We start from the raw sequence: 20,068 nt of genomic DNA, 5'->3' as shown, positions 1-20,068 counted from the left end.
ATTCAGCCTCTGTACCTTTCCTCCACCTGGCTTTTCTAGCGTAACTCTTCCTATTCCATTTACCCACTGACTTTTAAAAATTCTTTGGGTTGAGGGCCACCTGGGCTGGCTCCATTGGTGAAGTGTGCAACTCTTGATCTCGGGGTTGTGACATTGAGCCCCGCATTGGGTGTAAAGATTGCTTAAAAAACGAAATCTAGAATAAATAAATAAATAAAAATCTGTTGGTCGAAATTTTTGTGATTTAAAAACATCACACAAAATACCAGGGAAGCTGACTTTTTAGACTTTTTGTCCTTTTCAGAAATTTACCTCTTGCCCTACTAAAAAGTGAAAGGTGTCCTTTCTTCTCCTCTGTCTATACCGCTGATTTCATACCATGGTTTGTGCTGGGGGAAGCTAAGGTTTTTATTATTTTTTATAAATTTTTTAATATTTATTTTTGAGAGAGAGTGCACGTGCGCACTCACACACACACACACACACACACACACACACACACACACACACGTGAGAGCAGGGGAGGGGCAGAGAGGGAGACATAGAATCCGAAGCAGGCTCCAGGCTCTGAGCTGTCAGCACGGAGCCCGACCCTGGGCTCAAACACAGGAGCCATGAGATCATGACCTGAGCATAAGCAGCCGGACCCTTAACCTACTGAGCCACCCAGGCACTCTTAAAGAAATTTTTTTTTTTTTTTTTTTTTTTTAAGAGAGAGAGAGCCTGCAAGCAGGGGAGAAGGGCAGAGGGAGCACTCAGCAGAGTCCCACAACGGGGCTCGATTCCGTGACCCTGGGATCATAATCTGAGCTGAAATCAAGAGTTTGATGCTCAACTGACTGAGCCACCCAGGTGCCCCAAAGCTAAGATTTTCACTAAAAAAAAAAAAAAAAAAAATCCAAGGTAACTGTTGGATTTTAGCTCCTACATCACTTTGTCATTTTGTTCTCATAGTACATCGTCCTGAGTCTCTCTGTTCTCTGGAGAGCAAGGTCACCTTAACCTGAGCATATTGATTCCAACAGGGTCTTAGTCAATCATAGACATGATAGTCTCAGTTCTGCATGAAGCAAATAAGAGCCATGTCTGCTAATAAAAATTAAAAAAATAAAAAACTCCGCTCGTCTAACTTTTTAGCCATGAGTTTTCATTTAAAGAAAAAGAAAGGTTGCATGTTTATGTAGCCAAGTGAATATAAGGCTTAGAAGTTAATTGTTGATTCAAGCAGGGCTTTTAGAGACGTTTTAAGCAGGGACAGTTCCCTACTTGTCTTCAATTCATACTCCTGTCGCAGGATTTTTTCCCTCAATATCTGGGATTCATTGTCTCACCACTTGGAAGAATGAAGAGGTGGAGGCAGAATGAGCAGCAGGCAGAAGTTTATTAGACTGGAAAATCAGAGAGTAAGAATAGTATGGAAGCTCTCTTTCCAGAGAGGGGGCATTTCAAAGTGTGAATGCCTGCGACCATAGACAAGGGTCCTTGTTTTGTAGGGTGCTGGTTGCCACTCGTTCCCTCTCAGGTCACACCCTTACTGGCTCAATAAGCTCTAGGTGCTGGGTTGTCCATTCCCGATGGCCACCACTGCACTGTATGAGGGGTGGTCTATGGCCATATCATTCCTTGTGGGTCATATGTTTCATGACTACTTATTTTAGTTAGATCTTTTATCAAATTCCTGAGGGAATCCTGAGGGGGGTGGGTGGTGTCTCTGACGTTCTTTTTTTTTTTAATTTTTTAATTTTTTAATGTTTATTTATTTCTGGGAGAGAGACAGAGCGTGAGCAGGGGAAGAACAGAGAGAGAGGGAGACACAGAATTGGAAGCAGGTTCCAGGCTCTGAGCTGTCAGCACAGAGCCCGACGCGGGGCTTGAACTCACACACCGCGAGATCATGACCTGAACCAAAGTCGGGCGCTTAACCGACTGGGCCACCCAGGCGCCCTGGTGTCAGTTATAGTCTGAAGAGGAACTTTAGGCCCAGGGGAGTTTGCTGTGGTCAGACACTCACAGCCGTGTTCCAAAATATGTGCTTCCCCACCCCAACCGCCCCCAGCCCCCCAGGGACCTCAGGTCCTATCCTTTCCCTCTCTGCCTACTGAATCCTGTCTTTTCCTATCATAGTCCAAAGTAAGAATCAATCATTTATTCAGTCATTCAGATTACATGGATTTATTTAGCACCTACCGTATGCCATGGTAGACACTGGGTTACAATACTGAAGAAGATGTCCAAGTCCCTGCCTTCATGGGGCTTACAATGCAGCCATTCCATAATTTAAAACAAACAAAAAAAATTTTTTTAAGCAGAGAGCACTATTAGCTACTTGCCAGGTTCAAGTCTGTTTAGCACATATGATCTCATTTAACTTAATCCTCGAAACCAGGATTACTAGTCCTATTTTGCAAAAAAGAAAGGAACAACATACAGCATGTGCACCTACAAACACACAGTGAGAAAAATGCAGAAGTTCACCCATCTTGCAGTTTGAAATGAGGCACTGTGATGTCAGTACCTGGGCTGTTAACTGCTAGCTATGTTCCCTTCATAAATAATTTGAAGTTATAATACATGCTATGTGGGAAATCAGGAGAATGTGGGAAGAAAATTGTTCCAGACAGAGCGAATTATGCCAAGGCCCTAATTAATGCTGGAACAAGCCTGGCACTGTTGAACGTTCTAAAAGTTCAAAAAGCAATTTAGGTTAAATTGAATAAACCCTGGGTTCCCACTATACACATACTCTGTCATGAAGGAGGTGGTTGAAGAGATAAATGTGTAAAGAGACAATTTGACATAGATCATGATAGAAGCAGAGCGTTCTAGATGTACATAAAGGAGGAGCCACTGGCCACAATTAGTTGGAGGAGGGGGAAAGGCCAAGGGCAGCTCCCTATAAGAAGTCACAGCTGATCTGACTGTTGATAGAAGGCACTGCCCTGAGGATCTCCCAAGAGCACAGACGCAAAGGCTGCAATATTGTGGGAAATGGTAAAGTAAGCAGCTAGCACAGGCGGAGCTCAAAACGTAAGCACGCAGAGGTTGCAGGACCAGAACGTGAAAAAGGTCTTGTGTACCATGCTAGGGAGCTCAGATCCTTTTCTATGATGTCATGGAGTTTCTGGAAGGATTTTAGGAGTGAAAGGGACATATATCCATCTCAGATGATCACTACGGCCCCGCGCAGCGCCGCACTGATTTAAAGCAGACTCGAATGGAAGCAAGGTCAGTTGAACAATTTCAAGCTATACAATAAGGGCTTAAACTATAGCCATGGGTAGTTGGAATATCACGATGGGCATAATAAAAATGTAGCGGGTAAATTTGGCACCATGTCCGGAATCAGAGTGAGGGTGGGGAAAAAAATCCGGGAGGGGCTGGAACGGAGGTGGTGCCTAAGGTAGGCTAGCCAATGACCTAGACCCCAAGTTTAGCTTTGCGTTTCAATCTGAGCCGAATTGGCTCCACCCCTTTTCTCTAGGATGCTCAGAGGTGCCGGAAACGCTTGGGGGTGGGTAGGCAGTTTGGGGAATATTTGAATTTCAGTCCAGGTGGGTAGCGTGGCCGCTAGAACTCTGGAGCTTTCCTCCTGGTTCTAGGGATGGGCACATAGTTCATTTCCAAAGTCGGAGTGACCACCTCCCCCCCACACACACAATGGACACACAATGGAGACCTTTCCCCTCTATTTTTCAGACGAAGAAATTAGGACAGGGATGTTCTCATTCCCCTGCCAGACCTCTCTGGCACATCCTTTCTCCCTCTGCCCCTTTTCTTTGATACCGAACAGGAAAAACCCTCATCAAAACCACAGAGAGGGGCCTACGTCCATTTCCGTTCAAGGCAGTTGCACGATTACTGCGCGGGGCCCTGGCGCAGCAGAGCCCCTGCTAGAAAGCTGAGCTGCTCCATCTGTTCCATCAGGTCCTAACAAACCGTCCTCCTCCTCTCAAAAATGCGCCGGGAACGGGTCCACCAGGAATGTCAGAAGACAAACAGCCCCACAGCAGCTGCAATTCATGTACTTCATTTGTGGTCTGTTTGCAAAAGGATTGAAATGTATGCGCACTGTTCTCCCGTCACACCTGGAACAAGGACTCAGCCTCAGCTCTGGGTTTCCTAGAATTAAAACCACAACAAAGCAGGGCCTCGGCGGGCGGGGCTGTGGGAGGAGCAGAGGTGTCTGCCCTGCAGAGGGCGCCCCTGGGGGCTTAGCCTTCAAGAGCTGCGGGTGGGCATGACCGACAGCCTCGCTGAGCGAGCTGGGAGGCCGCGACTCTCTCCCCAGTAGCTCTCTTCCGGGCTCGGTCCGGGGTCTGCATGGCCCTCGGAAATTAGCGAGAACTTGCCCGCCAGAAAAACATGAAGAAACCCCAGGAAATTAGCAAGGGAAAAAGAAAATGATGTGGTTTTGGACTGGTGGGCGGTGGTCTGGTGCCGATGGCCAGGAAAGAACTCCTGAGAGGTCTTTGGGGCGAGAAGGTGGTTTTATTAAAGCACGGGGACAGGACCCGTGGAGTCGGGGGAGGTAAAGGCCAAAGGGAGGTTCCCCAAACGACTTTCATATGCTAAAGAGGACTGCGGAGGCCTTGTTATTGTTGAACTAAAGTTATCTTCCCTCCAGTGAGGCATTAACATTAAGACTGAGAGTTCCTGGAGGAATGTTTTACTCTGCCTGTCTCAAGTATTTGTCAGTGGGCTGCAGGTTCTAAAGAAACTTAATTTTATTTACCATTTTTTTTCTTGCCTTTGTTCCCCGCGGCACTATGGAGGGGAGGGTGATGTTGGGGCTCCGGGAAACTGAGTCTATGGGTTTCTGGAGATTAGGCTATTGATAAGATTGCTTTTTTCTTGTAATTTACTAAGACTTTTGTAAAGTGATGGGAGACTCCTATCCTGGCTAACTGTGATCTCTATCAGTCAACCATTGGTTTTTCTCTTTCCTTTGTTCTTGGGCTGCCTGGAGTGCCTGAGGAATGTCACACAGGTCCCACCTGGGGCGGGGCAAGGGGGTTGCGGGGTGTCAGCTGGCCTTAGGCTCCCTCATCAAAAAGAGGATAGCTTGACTACCTCTCAGGGAAAGCCGAGGGACTCTGAGATAATGCAACAAAAGCAGAAGGCAGCTAATGAGAAGACGTCTGTGCAGACCAGAGAAAAATGATGACTATTTGGAAACCTGCCCGCTGCTGCCAAACAAAATAAGCTCTATGATCAAAATTTGGTGGCGTGAACAGTCGTATGTTATAACATATCCTTATAAAACTATTTTAAACTAAAAAAAAAAAAAAATCACACAACAAAACAAAGAGACACAAGTATCTAAGATTAAATGTGTGTCTGAAAAAATGGAGACAAACTGCAAGGCTGTAACTGATCCCCAACCTGTGTCATAAATGAGTGTAAAATGCTTATATTAGGTCATGGTTATTTAATTATAGTCAGATTATTACGGAGTTGTATAATGTCTGCTTTCCAAAGATGTTAACTACTTACCTTGGTTGTCTCCCCACCTCTTTTTTTCTTTCATTAATTAATGGGACGGGGCGGGGGGAGGGGGCGCTCTTGGCTGGCTTAGTCGGTAGAGCATGTGACTCTTGATCTTGGGGTTGTGAGTTCAAGTCCCATGTTGGGTGTAGAGATTACTTAAAAATAAAATCTTCTAAAATAATAATAATAATAATAATAATAATGGGGCAGGATTTGGGGGAAAGGAGAGAAAAGTTCTCAGGAGTCAGCCCTACCTGAATGTACTAAGTGCTATGGTGGAGATTTGCTCAAAGGGCTGAGGCTTGCTGGAGGAAGTCAGTGATTCTACACAGGGAGCCAGGAAAGGCTAGAATACACAGAAGCTGGCCCTTGAGCTTGATCTTGAGGCCTGTAGGTGTCGTGTAGGCAAAAATAAAAGAGAAGCATTTCAAAAGAAGAAGACTGCATGATCTGAGACAAAGACACATCTGAGGGTGTTGTTCCAGAATCAAGGGACATCGAATTTGGGGACTAGGCTCTTCAGAGAGGTGAGGACAGGGACCAAAGATGAGGTGGCTGTACTGGCCTTAGGTGCCACATTCAGAGGGCTAAGCTTTGGTCCATAGGGCACACAGGTGATGGAAAAACAAATGGAGGCTTTCAGCTAGGGAAGCTTTAATATACAAATGTATGGAATGACCAATGTTGTTTGGGTACCGGGCTGGACAATTTTGGAAACCTTAGGGGCTTTCGTAAACCCAGAATCAGACTAATGAAAGTAATTGTGAGCGCTTATTCTCTCATTGCCACAAAAGCCCAATGAAGTAGCTTATTCCTGTTTTACAATTGAGGAACTAAAGGTTTGGAAAGGTTGATTAACTGACCCCCATCACATAGCTCTAAGTGGCGGGGCTCCCATTTGGATGTAAACCGGTGGAATTTCCAGCCAGCTCACTCTCAATCACTGTGCCCTGGTGCAGCCCTGGGGCTAAGGTTTTCAAAATCAAGGCCCTGTAGTGGATTCTAAGTGAGCAGACTTTTTTTTTTTTTTTTTTTTTTTTTTTTTTTTTACCACCGACTGGAAAAGCTAGTTCATGAAACTTACGCTTCGGTTGTATGTACCTGCTATGTGTAAAGGTTCACCAACTTCCCAAAGCCCACAAAACCCCAAAATTCATAAAAATTACCCAGCTCTTGGGGTGCCTGGCTGGCTCAGTTGGTTAAGCCTCTGACTCTCAATTTCGGCTCATGATCTCACGAGTTGGAGACCGCTTCGGGCTCCACGCTGACAGCACCTGGGATTCTGTCTCTCCCTGCTCCTCCCCTGCTGGTGCTTGAGCTCCTGCACTCTCTCCCTACCCACCCCCCTCTCAAAAATAAATAAAAAGAAAAGAAAAAAAATTACCCAGCGCTTTACCGGTTTCTAGGTTTAGAATCTCTTCATTCTTCCTAGGAAGTACAAACTAACTTCCTCGTAGTGATTATGCACCTATGAGGTAATATGAAGAAGTCAGAAAGAAAGTGACATTAATTGAGCACCTGTTAGGCATTCCCATCTTACTCCAAACATCAGCCCCCAACTTTCAGTCTTAGGAGATAAGATCTCAGCCTTCCAGGTTTTTTCCTGTCACTAACTTATTTCCTCCTCTTGCTATTGTCTCAGCGATTTGGCATTTCTATGGTCACTCCTTCCACTAGCCCCCAAGAAACCTATCCTTTCTTTTTTTAAAAAAATATGATTCTCTTTTTTTTTATTTATTAAAAAAATCTTTTTATATTTACTTTTGAGAGAGATAAACATAGTGTGAGCAGGGGAGGGGCAGAGAGAGAGGAGACACAGAGTCTGAGGCAGGCTCCAGGCTCTGAGCTGTCAGCACAGAGCCCAATGTGGGGCTTGAACTCATAAACGGTGAGATCATGACCTGAGCCAAAGTCGGGCACTTAACTGGTTGAGCCACCCAAGTGCCCCAATGTTTATTTATTTTTGAGAGAGAGAGGAGAGAGAGAGAGAGAGAGAGAGAGAGAGGGAGAAACAGAATCCGAAGCAGTCTCCAGGCTCTCAGCACAGAGCCCAACGTGGGGCTCGAACTCCTGAACGGTGAGATCGTGACCTGAGCCAAAATCGGATGCTTAACCAACTGAGCCACCAAGATGCCCCAATGAGCTGCAAGTTGTAAGGAAATTTAATTTTATCTATATTTCTTTTGCCTTTCTTCTCCACATTACTGGCTGTAGCCTGGCACACAAGGTTGGTCACATTTTAAGGGATAAGAATAGGAAAGAAACCTCTGCCTGGCTCTAAGAACTCCTTCCTGGGATCCCCAGTCTCCATGGGAATGCAGTAATGAGTTAGTGAACACAGGAGGGCCCACAAAAACAGCCCCACTTGAGTAGGACCAGGCTGCAGCCGCCCCATTTTAGATTGGGATATATGTACCCACTTCGTTGAAGGCCTTCTCTAAGTATTTATGAAACAAAAGAACGGCCTTAAGTCTAAGCAGTTTGTCTCAGAGACTCACTTCCTTAATCTCCTTAATCTCGTGAACGTTTCACTGCCAAGGTTTTCTCTTTAATGAGAGGAGTTAATACTTGTAAAGTATTTAGGACAGTGCCTAGCACAAAATAAATACCACATACGCGTTTGTTAAATAAAAACACAACCCCCTGGCCGAACGTATTGCGTCATGTTGATGGATTTTCGTTTCCAGGCCTGATGCATATTTTCCTAACTCCGGGGCCGAGTGCTGAATTTGTCACAGTGTAGTCACTGAATGGTCAGTGAGCAAAGGAACGAGGTCCTTCCACAGATATCTGCTCTTAAAATTAGTACTATAAGCTTGTGGAGCTAAGAATTGTTTTTGTAGTTTTCTTTTAATACATGAAGAAAATTAGACCTTAATTCTTCTCCAGAAAACTTGGGCTTCAAACCTTCTTTTTATTTTATTTATTCATTCATTCATTCATTCATTCATTCATTTTTAAGGTTTATTCAGAGAGAGAGAAACAGAGGGTGGCATGGGGAGGGGCAGAGAGAGAGAGGGAGACACAGAATCTGAAGCAGGCGCCAGGCTCTGAGTCGTCAGCACAGAACCCGACACGGGGCTCGAACTCATGGACTGTGCAGGGCTTCATACCTTTTAGACTTTAAAAGGTGAAGCCCCTTGCCCAAGACAGATTTCAGAGCTAGGATCTAAACCCCAAATTCCTGAAGCTAAATCCCTTTCTCTCCCTCTGTCGCCTCCCCCGTAATTTACAGCTCCCTGTTGAAAAGAATGCAGAACTTCAAGGTGAAACTTTTGTCCGGAAGTAAACACTGCACATTTGATTGAAGTCATGCATTTCCTGTACTTTCCAGAATATTCCCCTGCGTGAAGATGAAGTTCAGGAGTGACCTCCCTGTGGTGTCTGTGGGAGGCTGTGGGCAGGTGTTCAGGCTGGGGTAGGGAGAGGTCTTCTATTTGTATGATAATGAGTGTAATGAAGCCCTTCGAGGCTGCTCCCCCCGCCCCTACTCCCCTACTGCCTCCTGCCTCAGCGGGTGGTTTCAGGATTCAACTCACTGAGTCTCTAGGAAAGAGAGGGTAGGAGGCAGAGGCGGTCTCATCCAGGGGTGAGGCTGGAAATGGTGAGCAAAGGCTGGACTTGAATAGTCAGCGAAAAAAGATCCGAGATGGCATTATCAATTTTACTCTGAGGTTGGTATTTTAAGTTTGTTTGTTTATTTATTTTTAACTGTTTATTTTTGAGAGAGAGAAAGTGTGAATGAGGGAGGGGCAGAGAAGAAGACAGAAGGAATCCCAAGCGGGCTCCGCGCTGTCAGCACAGAGCCCCACAATGGGGTTCCATCCCACAAACTTCAAGATCATGACCGGAGCCAAAATCAAGAGTCGGACGCTTAACCAACTGAGCCGCCCAGGCGCCCCCCCAACCCTGTGGTATTTTAATGAGTTTTAACCTTTGTGTTTAGATATCCACCATTTGGATAGCCTCCTTATGCCTTCTTTTCTTAATCTGTAGATTCGTGCCCTCCAGGATCTTATCCAGTCTCACGGCCTTAAATACTATCCACAAGCTTAGAATTCCCAAATGTATATCTCCAGGACTACCCCCCCACCCCGAATATCTGACTCATTTTTATGCAACTGCTTACTTACTCTATGCCTCCTCTGGGAGTCTAACAAGTATCTGAAACCAAACTCCTGATTCCCCTCACTGTGCACACTCTGACCCCAAACCTCCTCTCCCTGGCTTTCTTCTCTTGGTTAGTAGCTGTTCTCTCTTTTCAGAGGCTCATGCCAAACACCTGAGCGTGGTCCTGGACGCCTCTCTTTTTCTCATACCACAAATATACATTTAAATAAGGTGGTCACGGGACGCCTGGGTGGCTAAGTCGGTTAAGCATCCGACTTCGGCTCAGGTTATGATCTCGCGGTTCGTGAGTTTGAGCCCCGCGTCGGGCTCTGTGCTGACAGCTCGGAGCCTGGAGCCTGCTTCGGATTCTGTGGGTGTGTCTCTCTCTGCCCCTCCCCCACTCATGCTCTGTCTCTCTCTGTCTCAAAAATAAAATAAACATTAAAAAAATGCTTAAAGAAGGGGGTTAGTTTATTGGGAGATCCAGTTGGTTTCATCTTCAAAGTACACTTTGAATCTGATCACTTCTTGTCTCTTCCACTGTTACCACCGTAGAGGCTGTGCATCTATTGCCTGGATCTTTACTAGAATAGCCTCTTGACTGGTTTTCCTGTTTCCACTCTCGGCCTCCTACAGCCTATTCTCAAAATAAATCATATCATGATGCTATTCTGCTCAAGATCCTATAATAGCCCCCCACTTCCACAAAATGAAAGCCATCACCATCTTTACAATGGACCAGAGCCCCGCCCCCGCAGGATCTGGTCCCACTGCCTGACTTCGTCGTTTACAATTCCCCTGGCTTACTCCAGTTACCTGACCTCTCTGCTGGTCCTCAAGTATGTCAAGGCACTCTTCTGCCTTAGGGTCTCTGCACTGGCTTTTTCCTCCACTTAGAACTCTCTTTCTCCTAGAAAGCTCCAAGGTTAGTTCCACATCTCAAGTATTGACTGTCCTGTCTCCTTCCAATAAGGTCTACTTTGACCACCTTATTCAATTTGCAGAGTTGAACCGTGAAGCCACCTGCTGACAGAGGAGGCCGTCGGGGAGTAGGGGCAGGGCAGAGGGGAGCGGTCTTCAAGGAATCTAACCCTTCGAGGCTCCCCCCCAGCCCAATAGGAACACTTGCCTCCACCTCCCACATACAAGGTCCCTCCCAGACATCATCTTCGTGCTTAGACTCCATATTTTCCGGAGATGAATTAGGGTCTAATTCTCCTCACGTATTAATTTCTGCAGAAGTACAAATTAACTCGTGGAATGCCCATAGCGATTTCCCTGTTTCCTACCCATTGCATGGCTGTGGTTCCTGTTTGTAGAAATGCAAATTAAGTTTGTCCGAAGGAGACTATGAATCTTAGTCCAATTCTCATTTGAACCTGTTGCAAAATCTTTCTGGTTCCATCATTTATTAGCGAGTGCAATAAAATCTTCGACATGGGCCTATTTCTATGTATATGAGGGTCATAATTTTCCCCTTGTTTTTAATATTTATTTTGGGGAGAGAGAGAGACAGAGTGTGAGCAGGGGTGGTGGAGGGGCAGAGAGAGGGAGACACAGAGCTGGAAGCGGGCTCCAGGCCGAGGCGGAGTTCGAACTCATGAACTGCGAGATCATGACCTGAGCCAAAGGCCAGACTCTTAACCAACTGAGCCACCCAGGTGCCCTTTACCCTTTTCTTTTCTAAGTTGTCTTTTAAGACTGCAGGAGAGGGAAAAGAATATCTTTTCCCCTTTCTCTTCCTAGGATCTCCAGCTGGGGCACTAGAAATTGGACTGACAAAAGATTTTTGTTGGTTTGTTGTCTCTCTTTAAAAAGTGTAAAATGTTTTAACTGAGATGCAATTGACACATACCCTTATATTTCAGATGTACAACCCTTATATTTCAAGGGACAGATTAACGGGAAACTGACAAACAAGTTTATAACTTCTGTGTACCATTTATGTAGCGTGCAGCGAATACCCACAGATGAGCAACCTCAAGGGGTGGCTAGAATTCGGCTGTCTGCCTAACTTAGTGGGGGAAAGGGAAGAGGAGAGAGGGCAGTTAGGGAAAAGCAAATGACTTCTGAGGAAAAGAAATGGGCCCTCAGAAGAACAGATGGGAGATCTGCTAGTCTGTGACCTTGTCTGTCCGGGTGGGGGGTGTGGTGCCAGATTTCTGGTCTCCTCGAAGAGATTAGAGTTGCTCTCAGGAGGGGATTTAGGACAAATTCTTTTGAGAGGCTCTGCTTTTAGGTCTGATAAGGAACTTCAGGAACTCAAACGCCTTCAGCATTCGAAATGAATTCTTAGGCACGTGCAAAGTGGCGTATTTTGGCACGTCCCGGTCCTCAACACGTTCATAAAACAATGTTCTCTGAATTGGTATCCTCTCTAGCACAGGGCCAAGCACAGAGTCTGTTTTCAGGGACTGTGTATTCACGAAAGGACTGCCGAGTTGCAAAACAGCCTAGCCGAAGACCATTCAGGGCAACAGACACATAAAACCCGAATGCCCTCAACGCTCTCCTGGACGACACCCAGCCTTACAGGAAGGGGATCCAGCAACCTATGAGACCAAAGTCTTTCACGATTTCTCCTCGCATAAAAATGCTGCAAAACAAAACACAAAAAAACGCTGCGGGTGAGAGCAAAGAGAAGAGACCATTAATCTGAGTGTCATTAACAGGGAATGTGTCACTCGAAGTTAACGTTGATTTTGGATTTAAGAGAATGAATGGGAATTCTTTATGTGGAGAGATGGAGAAGAGGGAGTTTCCGTGTGGGAAAATGCAGCGGGCAAAGGCATGGAGTACAAAGAAAGCATAACCTGTGTTAACGGAAGGGAGGTGATGTTACCTGACAGTATGCAGGTAGGGGAGGTGGCCAATAGGAGCTGAGATTGGGAAGGTAAAGCAGAGGTCACTGTGAGGACTCTAGACTGAGTCCGGTCATCATTCAGAGGTGGCCGGGAGCCACTGAAGGCTTTTGAGCTGGAAAAGAGCCCCTGTGAGTTTTACATTGGTATTAACTTGGCGTCCAATTTACAATGTTACAGGCTGCAGAGGGCAGAAATACAGACGCAGCCACGCAGCTGGCAATATGAAACGGGGGCCCCAAACTGTGTTGGCACAGAGAGATGAGAACGATCACAACAGTAGTGCTGGTTGAAACGAGGGGGTGGAATTGAATACTAAACATGTCTTAAGTCTATTTATTTTTTATTTTTATTTTAGAGAGAGAGAGAGAGAGAGACAGCGCGTGTGAGTGGGGGGGAGGCATAGAGGAGAGAGAGAAAGAGAGAGAGAGAGAATCCTAAGCACGTTCCACGCTCAGCGTGGAGCCCAACACAGGGCTCCATCCCATGACCCTGGGATCATGACCTGAGCTGAAATCAAGAGTCGGACGCTCAACCAACCGAACCACCCAGGCACCCTGAAAATGTCTCAAGTTTAGTATCGGTTGCAGGGTCTACCTTTACTTTTCTCTTACTTCTTTCTCCCCAATGTGTCGCCCACAAGAGCGTGAGGTCCCCAGGGTAGGCTCTGGTGTCTTATTCCTGCTTGTTGTCCGGCACCCGGCCCTGTACCCTGCCATGCGAACGCAATACATGTTTGCTGATGAAAAACAGTATGCAGAGAAAGGAGAAAACTCGTTTCTCAGAAAGGTGGCGAAGGTAACATGGATGCCACTGAAGGGTTTTGACATAATGGAGAGAGAACGGATGGACGTTTTCTTGGATGGCTTCACATCTTTTCAGGAAAGCATTTGATGCATTGTAGAGCATCCTGTGATGGAGGACGGGTTCAGGGCTTGAGCGGAGCAAAACAATTTGAACAGCTGCAGCCAGAAATGTGCCTGGGAGACTCCCCTATGCCTGCAAGCCTGTTTTTAGTGCCTTCTGTGTATCTGGAATGCTCCCTGCAGCCCGCTTCGCCCTGCCTCTGTTATCTCTTATTTCATCTACTTATCTTTCAAAGCCTAACTCGAATGCTTCCAACTTTTCTGGGACATTCTCTCTGATACTATTTCAAGTTAATTAATCCTTTTTCTATGTTTATACTTCTCTCCTTGTTAATCCCATTAGATTTTAAATCACTTGAACACAGGAAGAGGGTTTTAGTCATCTGAATAGCCTCCCCCGGACCTGATGGGAAGCAGTCATTCCAAAAAAATGTTTGCTCGCATTTAAAATCAAATGAATTTAAGAATATGATTGATGAGTGGTAGGAAGGGCAAAGCTGAAGTTATATAGCTTGAAGTCTTGGTGGACTAGATCAGTATGGTTTTTGTGACTAACAGGGGTGAGACAAAGGAGGAACAGAACCCAGGAAGGATTCAAGAACTATGGGCTGTGATGCAGGCAGATGAAACTTCACAAAAACTCTTTTTTTTTTTTTTTTTTTTTGCTAGAGAGATCTAAACTTTGGTTTCCCTGCCTTGAAAAACAAAGGCATGATGGCTGACATGTATTTTATGGAAGGAAGGGATGTCATTTTTTTTCTACCCGACTTCCCTTTACTAATTGTCAGTGACACCCCCCACAAAGGAAAGCCAAACAATGAAGTCCTCAGTATTAGACTTGAATTTTAAGCATTGACTCCTACTCTTTAACTCCTCTGAACCCTTTGGCTGGCCTCTAAACTTTTGATTTTTTTTTTTAACGTTTATTTATTTTTGAGAGAGAGAGTGACCAGGGGTAGGACAGAGAGAAGCGGGGGGGACAGAGGATCCCAAGCAGGCTCCGTGCTGACAGCAGAGAGCCCAATGTGGGACTCGAACTCCCAAAACGTGAGATCATGACCTGAGCCGAAATCAAGAGTTGTACACTTAACCGACTGAGCCAACCAGGAACCCCTGGACTCTAAACTTTTGTAAGAACAAAACAGATTGATTTGATAGTGTCGCTTTTCCTCCTTCATTTCCAAACTTTCTAGAAAAGCAGTTAATGAGCAGTGAAACGAGTGGAGACGGCCACAGGAAGTGGCTGAGAGATAAGTGGTATACCGGGACAACGGACTGAATGGCCTTAGACGGTGATGTTCAAATCCGGGTTCTGCTACTTGTCTGTGAAATGGAGATCATGAATACACTGTCCCCCTCTTACCCACGCGGGATGTGTTCCAAAACCCCCACTGGATGCCTGAAATCATGAATAATGCCAAATCCTATCTGCACTGTGTTTCTTCCTATACATACATAGCTGTGATAACATTTAATTGATAAGTAAGGCAGAGTAAGAAATTAACAATCATTAATAAAGTAACTAATAATAAAATGACTTAAAAGTTATACGACCGTAGTTTTTCTCTCCCCCTCTCAAAATCTTATTGTCCCATACTCACCCTTCTTCTTGTGATGATGTGAGATGACAGAGTGCCTCTGTGATGAGACGGACAAGGAGAACGACACAGGCGTTGTGATACGGTGTTAGGCTACTATTGACCTTCTGACAATATGTCAGAAGGACAATCATCTGCTTCCAGACCTTGGGTAACTGACACCACGGAAAGTGAAACCACAGATAAGGCAGGAGGAGGACTACTTAACTTGCAAAAATCATGTGAGAAATAAGCTAGATGTAAAAGCACCCAGAACAAGGAGTGTTGTGTATTTTTTAAAAAAATGTTTTAATGTTTGTTTATTTTTGAGAGAGACACAGCACAAGTGAGGGAGGGGCAGAGAGAGAGAGAGAGAGAGTGTGTGTGTGTGTGTGTGTGTGTGTGTGTGAGTGGGAGAGGAGCAGAGAGAGAGAGAGACACACACGCAGAATCCGGAGCAGGCTCCAGGCTCTGAGCCGTCAGCACAGAGCCCGACACGGGGCTCAAACCCACGAACCGCGAGATCATGACCTGAGCCGAGGTCAGACCTTCACTGACTGAGCCACCCAGCTGCCCTGAGTGTTGTGTATTTTGAACAGCTCGCATGCAGTTCGTAGGAAATGCAAAAGTTAGAAAGTCTCCTTCCCATGCCATTCTGCCAGTTCTCCTCACAGCCAGCTCTTGATATATTTATTGTGCGTTAACTTCCTTCCTTGCCTTAGCTGTGTGGTCATGATTAAACAAGTAACTCAAGTTTAAAATTCCTTACCTATAAAATGAAATGGTTCTGGGGCACCTGGGTGGCTCAGTCGCTTGAGCGGCCAGCTTCGGCTCAGGTCCTATCTCACAGTTCGTGAGTTGGAGCCCCGCGTCGGCCTCTGTGCTGACGGCTCAGAGCCTGGAGCCTGCTTCGGATTCTGTGTCTCCCTCTCTCGCTGCCCCTCCCCCACTCCTGCTCTGTCTCCCTCCCTCTGTCTCAGAAAGAAAGAAACCTTAAAAAAAATTTTAAATGAAATGGTTCTGAGAATTTAGTGAAACAGTTGCTACTCTGTAATTAAAACGTGCACAAATATGAAGTGTTGCTATTTTGGGAAGGAGAAGAAAGGCCTAGAGAAACATATTGTGCTTTTAACTTCATTCAGAACAGAGGTCTTTCGGACCCTTAGAATCGGCCCCAGTCTTGGCTGCATTGTTCGGTTAGGAGTGTCCTCGTCCCTCATCTTGACATCGGCAAGAGAGGAAGGCTGAGGGCCACATTGCTTGACCCTGCCTTGGTCTGTCCCACAGGTGATCACTTACTCCAGTCATCATGTCTACAGTAACTTGACTGAGGAACAGAAGGGCCGAGTGGCCTTTGCTTCCAATTTCCTGGCAGGAGATGCTTCCCTGCAGATTGAGCCCCTGAAGCCCAGTGATGAGGGCCGGTACACCTGCAAGGTGAAGAATTCAGGGCGCTATGTGTGGAGCCACGTCACCTTAAAAGTCTTAGGTAAGACAGCACCAAGGTAAACGCCTGTATCTTAGTAATAAGGGCTCTGTGAGGAATAGGGGTATGAAACTTTTCAATACCCTGCATCATGCATGCAGAGATCAGCTAGTCCAGTTTCCGGAAGGAAGTGTGCATGTTCTACAGTTTATGTTCTATATTTTAGACGTAATAAAAGGAGAAAGAAGAATCACAATTTTCCATGGTAGTGCATTACAAAATTTAAATCTCCTTTGACGTTGAAGTGGTGTTCTTGTATTTAACTTAAATCTCGCAGGTACGATTCAACTCCCTTTCTGGTTTCTGACAGCGAGAGCTGCTGAGTTCCATTTAATTGCTTCCGAGTTAACAGACTTCTGTCCCTGTTTCAGTATTAGTAAAATCACACTCAACTTTCCTAAAATTTCTTCTTTTTTTTATTTAAAAAAATTTTTTTAATGTTTATTTGAGAGAGAGACAGACAGACCACGAGCAGGGGAGGAGCAGAGAGAGAGGGAGACACAGTATCCAAAACAGGCTCCAGGCTCTGAGCTGTCAGCACAGAGCCCGACGCGGAGCTCGAAGTCAAAACCGTGAGATCATGACCTGAGCTGAAGCCAGACGCTCAACCGACTGAGCCACCCAGACACCCCTAAAATTTCTAATTAAAGAACAGTGTCCTCTTTGAGAAGTGATGAGGAGGTTTCTGAGGGAGCCTCTGGAAATTACAACAGCACCACTGGAAGCAGCCAGAATTGTGTGTGTGTGTGTGTGTGTGTGTGTGTGTGTGTGTGCGCATGCACACACGCACACACAGGGGATGGAGGGGGCGTGTATTTCTGGGGGTGGTGTGTAAAGCATAGTTAGGTAGCAAAAGGCTACTGAATCCCCACCCAAAAGTTGACCAGATGATGGCCAGCTAGAGAAACAACTCAACAGGACATAGCTCTTCCACGGAGTCTGGCGTGTGGCCATCTTTGAAGCTTCTTTCTTTTTGCCAGTGAGACCATCAAAGCCCAAGTGTGAGTTGGAAGGAGAGCTGACGGAAGGAAGTGACCTGACTCTGCAGTGTGAGTCAGCCTCTGGCACAAAGCCCATTGTGTATGACTGGCAGCGAGTTCGGGAGAAGGAGGGAGAGGATGAGCATCTCCCTCCCAGGTCCAGGATTGGTAAGTCACCTTCCCATCGGTCTGCTGAGACCACAGAATGGTGCTCTAGCCATGAATCCTAAATCCGGTTTGTCAGCAACTCACCACGTGACCTTGAATGCACGGCCAAATCTCCCTGAGCTCCTACTTTTCATCCGTCAACCGGGACGGGAAAAGAGAAAAATCCATCCTTTCCCTCCTCAAATGGCACCTAAAAGTGGCAGGAGAAATGAGGAAGAAATATACTGCGTAGCCATTGTATCTAAATGATCGTGTTTGGTGTCCCTTACACGTTCAGTCCTTTGTAACTCTTGGCGGACGCACACGTTAAAAGAACGTTTGCCTTTTCCGTCTTCCAAGAAATCTACCACCTCCTCCTCACCAAATTGTGTTAGAGAATCTTAGGTCAATGATGCACTGAAGCAAACAATACAGAGACCCTGTCCCTCAGGGGATTACAGTCGTTCCTTCTGCTTGTGTAGACTACGATAACCCTGGACGCGTTCTGCTGCAGAATCTCACCATGTCCTCCTCTGGGCTCTACCAGTGCACAGCAGGCAACGAGGCGGGGAAGGAAAGCTGTGTGGTGCGAGTGACGGTACAGCGTAAGTATCCAAACGGTTTATTCCTGTGGTCGCGTCGTGGTTTGGCGTACAGCACCTTTCATCGCAAGTAAGAGTAAGGTCAAGGCCAAAATCTTTATTTCCGGGAGGACGTGGTGACCGTGAAAATAAATTCGGTAGTTGCAGTGACCATTCGACTGGTGTAGCTAACTGTATTTATAAGCGTGTGAATCTGTCAGCTCCCTAAAGAAATGTGTTATGTCCAGGAGGGGACCGGAGGGAGATTTCCTTTATAAATGTAAATTTCCCTTATAAAAGGGGAACTTGTACTTTGTTTTTAGAACTTCTCCTGTGTCTGTTTCTCAAAAATAATCAGATTAAGGGGGCATCTGGCTGGCTCAGTTAGTAGAGCACAGGACTTGACTCTTGATCTCAGGGTTGTGAGTTCAAGCACCACGCTGGGTGTGGAGCCTGCTTTAAAAAAATCAGCTTAGGGGCACCTGGGTGGCTCAGTCAGTTAAGTGTCCGACTTTGGCTCAGGTCATGGTCTTGTGGTTGGTGAGTTTGAGCCCCGCGACAGGCTCTGTGCTGAGCCTGAAGCCTGCTTCAGATTCTGTGTCTCCCTCTGCCTCTGCCCCTCCCCCACTCGTACTCTCTCTCTCAAAAATAAACATTAAGAAAAAAAATTAGGTTAAAACAGTCCTAATGGCAAAGAGGCATATTTTGGGGTGGCATATTCTGCCACCTTTCAATACCAAGAAGGACAGTCATACATCAAGGGTAAATGGGAAACTCCGAAAGATAGAAAGATCTGGAAATACCCATCCTGCCCAGGACTTATGGGTTTTGTTTGTTTGTTTAAGTAAACTCTACCCCCTATATGGGGCTCAAACTCACGACCCCAAGATCAAGAGTCCTCAAATCAAGAGTAAGCCAGCTAGGCACCCCCGGGGCTTATGTTTTTCAGTTCATGCGTTCCCTAGCTTATGTTTGGTTTTACTTCTGCTTTTGTTTCTGAGAAAACAGATGTACAAAGCATCGGCATGATTGCAGGAGCAGTGACAGGCATGGTGGCTGGAGCCCTGCTGACATTCCTCCTGGTATGGCTGCTAATCCGAAGGAAAGACAAAGAGAGATATGAGGAAGAAGAGAGACCTAATGAAATTCGGTAAACCTCCCTCCAAAATCCCTTGTCCTAGGCTTCCTTTCCAGCTCTGTAGTGACCAGCGAACATAAATGTCCCATTTGCTCTTAACCGTGAATCTGTTAAAAGGATTATTCTGGTAGGCAAGGAGTTCCAGCCTAGGGACAGAAAGTCTGGTTTCCCTTGCCTTTATTGTGAAACTGGCTATCCTCAACTGGTAATTAAAAGATCAACTTTACATTACTTCTGATTCGTGTCCACTTATGAAGGGCCTATAATAAGGAATGGGCTTAACTGATGGGCCGTGAAAGGGTTTGCGTAGACAAACCCCAGATCAATCTCAATGGTAAGTGTGTACTCACCCAGAGTAATAGAGTTGACTTCAGGGCTAACAAAACATCCATTTGCCTAAGTCAACCGCTAAGTCTCAGCGACTGGGGAAGTCCCTCTTCCCCTAAATGGCTGCCTTCCAGTGGTATAATGTGAAGTTTACGGCTTGAGGAATTTATTGGGAAGCCTCAGAAGGAAGCAACCGTAGTGGAAGGTGTATCATAGTCTTGCCGGTGTTAAAGTTTACCTTTGCTGGTTTTTTTCCTCTTCAGAGAAGATGCGGAAGCCCCGAAAGCCCGCCTGGTGAAACCTAGCTCCTCTTCCTCAGGCTCTCGAAGCTCACGCTCTGGTTCTTCCTCCACTCGCTCCACAGCAAATAGTGCCTCACGCAGCCAGCGGACACTGTCGACGGAAGCAGCACCCCAGCCGGGGCTGGCCACCCATGCATACAGCCTGGTGGGGCCAGCGGGGAGAGGTTCTGAACCAAAGAAAGTCCACCATGCTACCCTGACCAAAG

The 20,068-nt window shown here is 46.1% G+C and overlaps 1 protein-coding gene and 1 pseudogene across 1 annotated transcript in view; both read left to right on the top strand.

The window, feature by feature from the left end:
* LOC122199661 (CXADR like membrane protein) overlaps positions 1–20,068 on the top strand; it is a 97,437-nt gene that overhangs the window by 73,389 nt on the left and 3,980 nt on the right. The window contains 5 exon segments of the mRNA XM_042904915.1: positions 16,189–16,390; positions 17,368–17,535; positions 17,997–18,119; positions 19,104–19,245; positions 19,824–20,068. Of these exon segments, the coding sequence (XP_042760849.1) occupies positions 16,189–16,390; positions 17,368–17,535; positions 17,997–18,119; positions 19,104–19,245; positions 19,824–20,068 (880 nt within the window).
* LOC122199662 lies at positions 4,059–5,172 on the top strand (annotated as a pseudogene).

This window comes from Panthera leo, chromosome D1 (assembly GCF_018350215.1).
Source record: "Panthera leo isolate Ple1 chromosome D1, P.leo_Ple1_pat1.1, whole genome shotgun sequence".
Classification (NCBI taxonomy): Eukaryota; Metazoa; Chordata; class Mammalia; order Carnivora; family Felidae; genus Panthera; species Panthera leo.
Note: the sequence above shows the minus strand (reverse complement) of the source record. Positions and strands in the feature narration are given on the sequence as shown.